Source organism: Lepisma saccharinum, chromosome 3, assembly GCF_977018435.1.
Source record: "Lepisma saccharinum chromosome 3, izLepSacc3.1, whole genome shotgun sequence".
Taxonomy (NCBI): domain Eukaryota; kingdom Metazoa; phylum Arthropoda; class Insecta; order Zygentoma; family Lepismatidae; genus Lepisma; species Lepisma saccharinum.
This window is the reverse complement of record NC_139231.1, coordinates 77,125,902-77,138,251: the sequence shown is the minus strand read 5'-3', so window position 1 is coordinate 77,138,251 and position 12,350 is coordinate 77,125,902. Positions and strand designations below refer to the sequence as shown.

Below are 12,350 nucleotides of genomic sequence, written 5' to 3'. Positions count from 1 at the left end.
AATTGGTTGCTATTGTGGTCCCATCCTGTTCCCTTCTAGGTTAGGCTCGCTACTTATGGGACACCCCTCGTATATAGAAACTATATATCAAGAAGGTTAGTTATATCACTGAATACAGTTATTCAGATGAACTGAAATTTCTAGTCAAAAATTAAACATTCATTTAATGCATGCAAAAGAAAAAGATAGTAAGAATATGCATAAGCACTATGAGGTAATAACAAAAAAATTTAAAAAAACATAATATGTATTTAACATGAAAATTAAGCAATGGCAATCTTCATTCACAAAAAAATTGATAAAACACCATAACATTTTGAATAAAAGCATTCAAAAACAATTGTCCAAAAATATCCAGAGGCAAAAATATAATTATGAATTTTGCATGAAAACTTTGCCTACTTCTACAAAATAAAGATAAGAAACCATGATTTCTCTATGGAAAATACCTCATTATTTCTTATTTTATAGCAAAATTAATTCTGATGTTGATGTACTCACTATTTGTAATGGGATATCTATCTTACCAGGTACGTTTAGTGTTTCTTGTAGCAACGATCTGCTGCTTGAGAAAAATGGCCTCAGAGATGGCTTAGGGGTTGAAGTAATACTCATCGTGTCCATTTCTGGCCCAGAGTCACTAAGATCTTCTAATTCTTCAAACAAATCTTCAATATCGGCTGGATCCATGTCTCCTCCTAGAAAAAAAAAAAACAAATCAAATGTTTAAAATTTATTACTGAAAGCTTGACTACATTTGTACTTCAACCATATTTCATCTGTAACATTCATGCATGCTAATGTGGTACCTGTTCATGGTGATGTCTTGTACATCAAAACAAATGCAAACATAAATCTAGGTCTTTTAGTACAAACTTTCCAAATTTCATGACTAAAGCCGAGCGGGTTAAGGCGTTCACTAGTCTTAAGTTCGTTCGCTGCAGGACGGCGTAGGTTCGAATCCGGCTCTGGTTAGAATTTTTTCGGCCTACGCATAGGGCCGGTGGCAACCCACCATCATGAGGAAATTGGGGAGCTTCAAATGAGCAAGCGTACTCCGGTCACAGAAACCTACTATAACGGCTGGGGATACGTCGGGCTGACCCCCCGGCTATTCCAATACTGGTTGCAGATCTCCACGCTTAGAGGTGACGAAGGAAAGCATGGGAGGGAGACCGGCAGTTGGTAGGTAAGCCTAGGCCCTTCATGGGCTGTTGTGCAAAGGATTATTATTATTAAAAAGAGTATGATGTATGCAAATATTTCATTCTCATTGAGAAAATTGCTCCAAGTATGAAGGTCACTTCAGAACCTTTGAACACAGTTTTCCTATTTTTAAAAATGAATTTATTTTACAGAATACATTTCATGGTCTTAAATCATTTAAGTTTTTTACTATTTTTTATTTCTTCATATAACAGTACCCCAGCATTTGAACAAGTCTCACACAGCTTTTAGACTAAAGTGACAAGTGACATGTGGGTTTCACACTGAAGCTTCAAGTGACATGTGGGTTTCACACTGAAGCTTCAAGTGACATGTGGTTTTCACATTGAAGCTTCAAGTGACATGTGGGTTTCACATCGAAGCTTCAAATGACATGTGGGTTTCACACCAAAGTTTCAAGTGGCATGTGGATATCACACCGAAGTTTCAAGTGGCTTGTGGATTACACACCAAAGTTTCAAGTGCCATGTGGATTTCACACCAAAGTTTCAAGTGGCATGTGGATTTCACACCAAAGTTTCAAGTGGCATGTGGATTTCACACCAAAGTTTAAAGTGGCATTTGGATTTCACACCGAAGTTACAAGTGACACTTGGGTTTCACACTGAAGTTACAAGTATTATACCGGTTGCACACTGAAGTTACAAGTGACATGTGTGTTTCACATGGAAGTTTCAAGTGGCATGTGGATTTCACACTGAAGTTATACTCAGTTGATAAAATCTACGCATACTGTTATCGATGAAGGTCCAGATTGCAAAATTGCACCAGCAGAATCTCAATACAAGGGACATGTGGATTTCAGACCAAAGTTACAAGGGACATGCGGGTTTCACACCACAGTTACAAGGGACATGCGGGTTTCAAAGTTACAAGTGACATGTGGGTTTCATACCAAAGTTACAAATGACATGTGGGTTTCACACCAAAGTTACAATTGTCATTACAAACTGCAACTAACAGACTTGAGATTGCACGATGCATGGTATTCAGAAAACAGGTCAGTCAGAGTGACAAGCAAGTAACAAATGACATGTTCAGCTTGTCATGTTCCTTCTGTACAATAGGTTGCATTTATTTCTGAAGATTTGTTTCTAAGTGACAATAGCCACTTGCTGCTTGTCCCTTCAGTCCCCTCAATCTGAAAGCTTTCACAATCTCATCAGAACACATTCCTTGTTTGTGCATCAGATTACTCTGGTCATTTATCAGAAACATCTCAAAATTGTACTGAAATGTTTCCCACGGGGTGATTTCTTTGGTTGTGCGGAAAAGTAAATGTCTAGTGGGTTCATGTCACAGACTGTATGGTGGGTGCACAAGAAGTTCCAATCTATACTTCTCCACAATGCCGCTTACTGTAACGGCAGCATACAAAATGAGAACATTCTGGCCCAACACACTTTTTTCTTACATCAAGGAAGCATTTTCAGAACAGAGACAAATTAGCCAACAAATGTACACACAATATTCTAGACAGGACTCTGGCATGTACACAAACATTTTGAAATGACGAAGGTCATACATGAATATTTGCTTAACTCTAGCAGGTAATAACCATGAATCTGTGCTTGGTTGCACTGTTAGGAATATCTAACAATTGTAGGCAGAAGTAAATCTTGGAGCTTTCTGGGCAACTAATCATGAAAAGGTTATCTTAAGCTATTGACCACGTGAGTTGAACTCATTCTCCCGGTCAATAGCCCAATAGATCTTTTTCAACAATTATACAGTTTGAATATTGTCTATATATAATATACCACCTCACCTGACAGTTTCTGATCTATCTCTTCCTGGTCATTATCCAACCCTTGCAGATCTTCGGTAACTCGGAACCTCTTCAGCAATGCAATGAACTTCTGTTTCAGATTACGTTGCTGCAAGAAGAATTTAAGCATGTGTTACAGATGTTACAAGTTTAACAAACATGCAACAAGTTCCTCTTATTATCTGTCAGATTTTTGCCCATGGCATGGCATAAATGTGCCCATTTTTGTAATAAACTTTAGTGTGTAAAAAAATATATTCTGAAAACGAAAATTCAATATCTACCTCATGTAGATAATGGCATCACTTCATGGGAATATGGGTGGAATAACTTAGGCAATAACACATTAAGTGACAGCATGATCATCGCAAATATTATTTTTCCTGAGCTTGCCAAGAGTTTGCAGAGCTCATTCAAATTAATAACTGTTGATTGATTGATTTGCTTTATTTTCTTGGCTCTTCTGCCACTTTGACTAATCATGATGAGAATGAATGATGATATGATGAAATTGATGAATGGACACTCACAAAGAAACACACATGCCCAGGCATGGATTCAAACGTGGGACCCCTGGCATCGTAGCACACACTATACTTACCACTCCGCCACACAGGCCGGCTTATTAACTGTTACTGGCTGATACTTTGTGGAGTGTAGATAATTTGTGTAGTACATTAAAATACCATGTGACACTTAATGTGAGGCAAAAGTGAATTTCATAATTAATGATAGCAATTTTAAAATGTTTACATGATAATTAATATATTTTTTTATTTATTTATTTGAGAAATCCTGAATACAGAGAGAATCCATTTTATATCAGGATATCAACAGAGAGAAAAATAGAAATTAACAAATAACAAGCACACACACATATGTAACAAGAATAATAAAATAAAATAAAAAAATAATAATAATAATAAAACAATAACTAGGGTATAACATATATTAGTTTCTCTTCAGCTGCTTGATGCACGCATTTCTGAAAGCCTGCTTAGATAGATGGAAGCCTGGGGGATCATTTAGTGTATTGTACTTGTTTGTAGCCTATAGAGAAATGACCTTTGTTCTAGGGATAGCCTTGAGGCTTTTGTGTAAAAGAAGTTGTTGCATTTGCTGTTGGTACGTGGGATCCGGATGTGAAGATGTGGCAAGAGTTCGTTAGTGAAAATTTGTCCATTCATGATTTTGAAAAGAAATGTTAGATCTGAAACTTGACGGCGAAGGGAAGGATCGTGAATTTGAAGAGTGGTTAGAATTTCATGTTTGGAAAAGTTTGCAAGGGCTGGACATCTATGTTTGACTATTTTGATAAAGAAATTTACCACTTTGTTTGTTCTCTTTATATTGCTATCACAGGCCATTGACCAAATACAGGAACCATATTCAAGAATAGGTACAACGCACGTTGTAAAATGGGTTTTGAGGGCAGAAACATGCGTGATATCTGTAAATTAGCCCAAGGGTTTTCATGGCTCTCGAAGTTATGTAATCTATAAGGTGGCTGAAAGTGAGTTTGCTGTCGAAAATGACTCCAAGATCTTTGTGCTGTTGTACGAACGGGATGATTTTGTTGCATAATCTATAGGATGGTGCTGTAAAATTAGATTTGAGGGTAAACCTCATAAAAACGGATTTTTCGGGATTTATTTTCAGATTCCAGTCTTGGCACCAGCGTTCAACGTGTGTGAGATTGTCTTGCATGGAACATGTGTCTTCAACTGAAGCGATGTTTCTAAATAACTTACAGTCATCAGCATACAATAAAATTGAGCATTATGGAGAAATATATTCATAAATATCGTCCATGAAAAGAGTGATACACAGGGGCCCTAGAGAACTTCCTTGAGGCACACCGGAAACTACAGGGAGCCATGACGAAGAGCAACCAGATATGATAACCTTTTGCTTTCTATTGTGCAAGTAAGATGAGAGTAATTTAAGAGGAGGTCCATGAATGTTGAATCTGTTTGAAAGTTTATGGATGAGTTGTGTATGAGAGACAAGAGTCAAAGGCTTTAGAAAAATCTAAGTAAACGACATCCATGTCTTGCTTGGCACTCTGGCAGTTAACCATGTTGGTGAGCAAACAAGCAAGGTTTGTGTCACATGAAGCATGAGGAAGAAAACCGTGTTGAGTGGGAGAGAAGAATGGAGTAGCATGCACAAGGATACGATTGGAAATTATTTTTTCAGCTAGTAGTGCAAGTGCAGGAAGTAAGGAAATCGGACGATAAGAAGTATGGTGAGTTTTGTTTCCGTGTTTGAGTATAGGAACTATATTTGCTTGCTTCCATGCAAGAGGAAATACACCCTCGGAAAAACATTTGTTAAAAATTATGCTGATTGGTTTGGATAGAATATGGGCTAATCGTTGTAGATATATGGCAGGGATATCATTAGGAGCGTTAGCTTTAGAACATGAAAGAGATTTTAATAATTCGTGGACTTCATTGCAGTTAGTTGAGATTTAAGAGAGTGTGTAAGGAGTGATGGGCTTGACTTCAGGCAGTGTGGTAGTGGTATTACGAGTTAAAAAGTGATATGCACTCCATCTTTGTAGCAGACTTACTGTTTCAGGAGACTTGAACGGGAATATGATCGTGTTGTCGGCGTGAGTTAATTAGCGTCCAGAACATTTTGGGGTTTTTAGCAGCACTTTCCGTCACAGTTTGAATGTAATTATTATAGTCTCCTTGCATTAAGTTTTTGCTATGTTTTCTTAATTGAGTAAACGTGTTCTGTGTATGAACGTTTGGGACTTGTTTCCACAGGATCCATGAATTCTTTTTGTTCTTCAGCGTAAGTTTCGTCTCTTCACTATACCACTATGGGAATCGGGATGTTTTTGTTTTCCTTAGGGGCAAGTGATCTTTAATTATGGCTTGCACACAGTCCACGAGGAAATCCACTGCTTCTTCTGCTGGGAGGGGGTCCATCATTGTCCACGGTACAAGGCTGGTGACAAGAGAAAGCTGTTCCCAGTTGACTCTCTTCCAGTTGTAGACTGGTCTGGAGGAGGGGGAGGGGCTAGGGGCTTTTCCAGGGACTTGGATTTCGGCATGGACGGGGGTGTGGTCGGAGGCGATGAATTGCTCACCAGGCTTGGCCTTGACCTTTGTGATCGAATACAGCAACAGGTCGAGAGTTTCTGTATGTCTTGTGGGGAAGTCTACAAATTGATGAAGTCCAATCGCTTTGATATAATGATCAAAAAACCACCTGTCATCATTGTCTGTGCAGAGGCCAGAGATCGACGATGACCATTTTATGTGAAGGTTGAAATCGCCCATAAGAATAATGTCAGTTTCCTTTATAGCATTCAGCACAGAATCTAATAATGCTGACAAGGTTGCAGTGCCAGATTTTGGGGGTCTATAAAAACACCCGATTAATAGTTTTTGTGAGCCTATATTTACCTGAGTCCATATTAATTCACATGACGTCTACAGATCCAGACGTCTGATGCAGGGTCACTTGTTGTTTACGAGTAACGTAACTCTGAATCCACGTGAACCTCTATCATTGCAGAATACCTGAAACTCCTTCAGGGGAATTTCACTATCGCCGATTGTTTCATTAAACCACACTTCACTGAAACCAATCACGTTGTATTCATGAAATTCACTACAGAACATTTCCAGAGTCGATAGCTTTTTGGTTAGACTTTGCACATTTTGGTAGTATATACGGAAACCACATTCTTCACGGGAAACTGCCTGGGGACTGGGGTTGACATGAATATCGCCTGCCAGCAGGAGGGAGAACGCCGCAACCAAGAGGCAGTGCTGGGTTGAGCCACGTGGCTGGCGGGAACGGGAAGCGTTGTTCTTGCGGTTTCCAGAAGCTGTCCACACGAGACTTCAATCCGAGCTCATGGCCGAGAAAGAAAATCGCCTGTAACTAAGCGACCAGTCCTCCGCACACTTGCAGTTGTCCAGCATTTCTTCTCTTGCAATACTTCGAGTCACAAGTAAGACAAGCACAACATCACCCAAGCAACTGGAAAACAGTTGAAATTTCAGAACACTAAATGCGCGTGCATCAGGCTTCGGCGCCATCTTGTTCCTGGATATGATAATTTTCTTCAAATATTCTAAAGCAAAACCCAACAGCGAGATGTGGTGTAGTTGTTACAATGTTCAAATATTGTTATTAATGGGAACTGACAAGAAAATCAGCATTGCATCAAAGTGTTATCTACTCAGTTCTAGCAATAATAAATAAATAAACAAATAAATAATCAAGACTGTAACTCACCCTAGCATTTGCTGGAAGAATCTTTGGCCTGCTGGATTTTCTCGACCTCCTTCCCATTCCATCTTCCAACATAGGCTCCGAGTCCGATCCCTCAGCCTCTGCTTCCTCATTGCTGCTGAATTCCTCGTCTTCATCAGAGAAGTCAGCCACTCGGTCTGGGGAAGAAAGGGGTGCAGGGGATGTGGAGACGGTTAGTCGGCGGGACAGCGACCACAGCAGTGGAGCCAGGGCAGCTGGCACGGCACGAAAGGTGAAGACAGGTAACACACATAGCGAGCAGGGAGAAACGGGAAAGAACAGGGATCAGATGGATGGTATGGTGACACACACGTTCATTTAGAAGGACAGCATGCAAGCAAAGAATTAATTTTGCAGGAAGACATGATACAGGAAAGCAGGTTGTACATCACACACACATACACACAATGAAAGAAAATACATCACAAGTCAAAAGAATAAAGTAAAAAGTAAAATTAACAGAGAAAATGCAAAAAGCACAGTTTAGAAAGTGAAAAATGAGAAAGTTACCATTTGAAAAATGTGCCAGTAAGCAGTACAGGTGTTAGCATATGAAAGTTACCCACGTTGTTAGCATAGATAAAAAGATCAGCAAAATATATTCAAAATGTTAAAAGTTATTTTCAAAATATTTTTTAAAAAATAATGTGAAAAATTACCAGCATTGTTAATTTGATTATTATGGAGAAAAGAGTTAGTAAATATAAAAATAGTCGATTAAATATCATTTTTTTAACAATTCCCCCAAATTAAAGTTACCATGCGTTATATGGATTTAGAGAGAGGATGGTTAAAAGAGATTTGACAGGTAATGGTAAGAGGAGAATAAGAAAGAAAGAGACGTGCTGTGAAGAATGAGCCACCCAAAAAGGAGAACGAAACAAGCAACCTGCAACTTGTGCATGTTAGGGTTGCCATATCATTAAACTACTAAAGTTATAGTGGAATACATGATCTCTTTATATCTTGTTATTGCACAAAATTGCTAAAAAAGTTCATGGGAATCCACAACAAAACTTCTCTGTACAACTTCGAACTTACTGTTTAGTTTATTTTTAACGTTTTGATTGCATTTGCAAAGGTTTCCTCTGGAGATTCCCTATCTTGGGAAAAAAATTCAAAAGCTCGTTACAAAGAACTATCAACATATATTATGCTCAAATAAGCACATTATTTAGTTTGTGGCAACACATCAGCACATCAGTTTCTTTTGCCAGCCAAAATGCCAAATTTTAACATTTAACAATGTTTTCTCTGATGTTGGTAAATGTATTAACCTATATAAAATACACTGTTGAATATTAAATTTCAGCATTTGGTCTAATGAGAGCATATTGGGAAATGCTGAAATTTGGCCACAGAAATTTTAGTGCATGTTTTTGCATGATATATGTATTACTAATATTATTATATATGTAAAAATTGATCTACAAGTTAGAATTTTTCTCATGTTAATGCTGTCTAGCTATTTGTATTGTCACAAAAAGCCAAAGTAGCAGAATAGTGACATAAAATAAAACAAACTAATTATTCAAAAGTTGGTTATTGTGTGGTACCACATTTAAAAATTCCAAGTAACAGGGCTTTCAATTCAAACAGTTTCTCTAAAGTTTGCTAAATTTTGAAGAGCATCTTCCTTTTCTAAATGAGAAGATACGTAAATTTTTTGAAGCGATGGTTGAGAGAGAAGTAAGATATAACTGAACCTTAATTGATATTAATCACACAGATAATGCATTTATATAACCTGAATAAAGAACAGCAAAACTCATTAAATCAATATCCTTTCACAGTTGCAACTGCGTCATTCTGGTAACTACCAAACTGCAACTCAATGTACATTACAGTCAAGCTATTTCTGTTGAAAGGCACTTAACATTATACATATATGATTCACACTGATGATTTCTTCACAAAAGATAATTTTAAAAATTTCACTTATTGAACTCAATTTTGATGCCTCTTTGAAGGCCTTTGGCTGTCATGCTGTTACACATTTATTCCACTATACATGTCTGCTTTATATAACTAAGTGCAATTCAACACAGAGCACATATAAATTACAATACACCGAATACCTACTGAAGCACAATAATTGCAAATAAAACGACAAAATAACAAGATATTTACAGATACAACAGTATCACAGCAAGTTTTGCATTAAAAAAAAAATCCAGAACACAAAGTTAAAACAAAATGAGATTTATTGATGTATGGAATTGATCAAATTTATTTATAGTTGGTATGCATATTAGAAGACTCATTAAAATGTATTTAATTGCTTTTAATTACTTATTGAAATCGCCTTCTTTATTTTAGTCTCATTATCAACCACGTGAAAGAGAACTACAACACAGCATGCTTGTATTCATGTCTAATATGTAGTTATTAATTTTGTTACAGATTAGCATTCAATTTCAGATTGCTTAATACACCAGTTGCTTACAAGGCAAACAGTATATTTGAGAAAATGTATCTGTACAATAAACTTTGTTGGAAATAATAGTTTATTACTATTTATTGCTTGACAAAGTACAAACTATGTATGTGCATATATGTATTTTTTTCTTCTTCTCTGGAAAAATTTATGATGCTAAAGTTTTGCATGTTATGGTGAGACAATGTCAAGAAGAAATGCTGTTTAACAGATGACCTGTTTTTATGCAAATGGACATTCTCATCGAAGAGGCTCTCTCAACATTTTCACTTCACTATGTGTCACTTCAGTGCAGAAGCTCTTTTAAACATGAAATCCATTATGAAAGAATGGCATGGTACTGGACCAGCCTGAAGTCGCAATGGAGAGCTCATGGTTGCAGCTTGTGCAAAGCACGCACAAGGAACAAAAATGGTGCAAATGGAAACACAGATATTGGGTGCAGGAGAGGAGAGAATATGTGTAGAGGATAAAATATGGTGAGGTTGAGGAATCATAGAGGAATGGGTACTTCAACAAAAAGTTCCTCTTCATATACTTATTCTGCTCATGTTCTCGCATGACAAGAGTGTATACTACGTCTGCACCAGCATGGTCTGTAAGTGCTTCAGAATGAACGCCCTCAAACTGTTATACTTATCAAGTACATTATGGCCATTCTACTAATGTGCAAGCTGAAGACAGGTGAACATATCTGAATCTGGGAGCTCATTGGGCACTTCCCACTTGATTTCCTTTAAATCAATTTGCCAATCAATGTTGTGCCAAACCGATCCATGCTGACCATTCAAAATGGGTTTCCTACATTACAGTGTTATGTTATGTGAGCTCTTGAAAACAAAATTTTTCCCAGAACTAAAAAGGTTGACAACTCAGGCAAACCTCTTAGGCATTAATTGCAAAACATTTTGAGAAAGAAATACATTACCTATTCTCAAGTTTCAAAGAAAGCAAAAATATCAATATTTTAAAATTTTACAATTGCAAGTAATTTTTTTTTTCATTTAAAAAAAAATTTAAAATGTTGCTTCCATGAAAATACAGTAAGTTCGAAATTTCTTAACATTAGAAAGAAGGCACTCATCATTATTTTCTTTACTGCTTGTAGGTATATCTAGAATCCAGCACACTTTTAAAGGGGAAAAATGCCAGGACACATTAATTATTCATAAACAAGAATAGTGTCTGACATATCAAACATCCAGTATCGAAACAAACTAACAGCATGTGTTGGAGAAGGTGAAACCAAATCAAAATGGTTAACATATTATTATGCATGCCAGTTAACTTGGATGACAGTCATTTCAATGACTTTATCCTAGTACACAATAAATTATTTTGCAATAAAATTGTGAGTCCCTGAGGTATACTGGATTCCAATGTGTGATATGGGAATAAATGATGAAGGAATGTCTTCTTTACAAGTTAAATACAAGTCACTGAATATTGAAAAGTCTATGAAAACAACAGATTTTAGCAACGTAACAACTACAGCGTTAATTTTGTGTTACTATCTATATTCCCCCCTAAGGCAAACTGAATTTGAATTAAAATTTTGTTACCTAATATTTACTGTAGAAAGTAGCTTTGAACATATTTTCTGAATTAATTTATTTCTACAGTATAATATTATGTACTTTTATATTTTTAGGTCTACAGAACTAGTTGCTAATTGTTATTTAAATGTGTATATTTTTAAATGTAGAACTGAAGTATATATAAAATAAAGCCAGCACACAAGATAAGAAATTTCCATCATGCAATCCAAGAAATAGAATAAGCAGTAACTTAATGAAAAGAACAGTACCAAATACCCAGTGTGACATGCAAAAAAAAAAAAGGAGGAAAACATATATTTTTATGTAAACAGGGAGTGAAGCTTGGTATATTTCAGAAAGGGATATGAGTAAGGAGAGAGAGGTAGTATGCCTTGGCTACTATTCACTACTGGGTCACTACTACTTATATGCACTACTTATACTGCTATATAACATGAGTATTCAGCAATTAAGGTGTTGCATCCCATGGCTAAATGTTAAAATTTAGCATGATAAAATATATATTAATATAGAACTGCAGGAAAATGTGGTTACGAACTGTAAAAGTGGCTAAATATTTTAGCTGTAAACATGGTTACACAAAAGAAACCAATCATGATACCATCTGGTTGGTTTAATTGGCAGATGAAACTTGAACCTCAGTTGGAAATATATTTTATGACACTATTTAGGAATCACTATAATTAGATTTTATGATGTAAGTTTAGGAATTCTCTTCACAAACACTGGTGTATGTGTACGTCTGTTACATGGATTTCCATGGCATGCTCAGAGGGGGTTGAAGTGGGCTATAACTCCTCCCTTTTGGCACAATGTTTAACTCCTCCCTTTTGGCACAATGTTTAATGCAGAAAAAGATAGCACCAAATGCAGAAATAAAGATGACACACCCTACAAAGTTTCTGGGCATGTCACTGGAAGAAAAAGAAAGTATTAAGTCATCCCCTGTGCACTGCAATTTGTATTTTGGCTAATGTTTCAGTGCATTTCAATCTCTATGGGTTAGTCTCGATGATAACAATGAACTGATGGAACAGAATACGTGACTAACTCTAAAAATGCAGTTTTCAGTTTTGTT

General features: G+C 36.6%; 1 protein-coding gene across 7 annotated transcripts in view; it reads right to left on the bottom strand.

Annotated features, from left to right (window-relative positions):
- Positions 1-12,350, bottom strand: part of KrT95D (phosphofurin acidic cluster sorting protein KrT95D) — a 325,608-nt gene that overhangs the window by 52,958 nt on the left and 260,300 nt on the right. For 6 of the 7 annotated variants that reach the window (XM_083118860.1, XM_083118863.1, XM_083118866.1 and 3 more), the window contains exons 6-8: positions 7,259-7,491; positions 2,996-3,104; positions 528-698 (exon numbers count right to left, since the gene is read on the bottom strand). In XM_083118860.1, coding sequence (XP_082974986.1) covers positions 528-698; positions 2,996-3,104; positions 7,259-7,491 — 513 coding nt within the window. The remainder of the gene's footprint in view (positions 1-527; positions 699-2,995; positions 3,105-7,258; positions 7,492-12,350) is intronic. The other variant, XM_083118865.1, reaches the window with a different exon arrangement.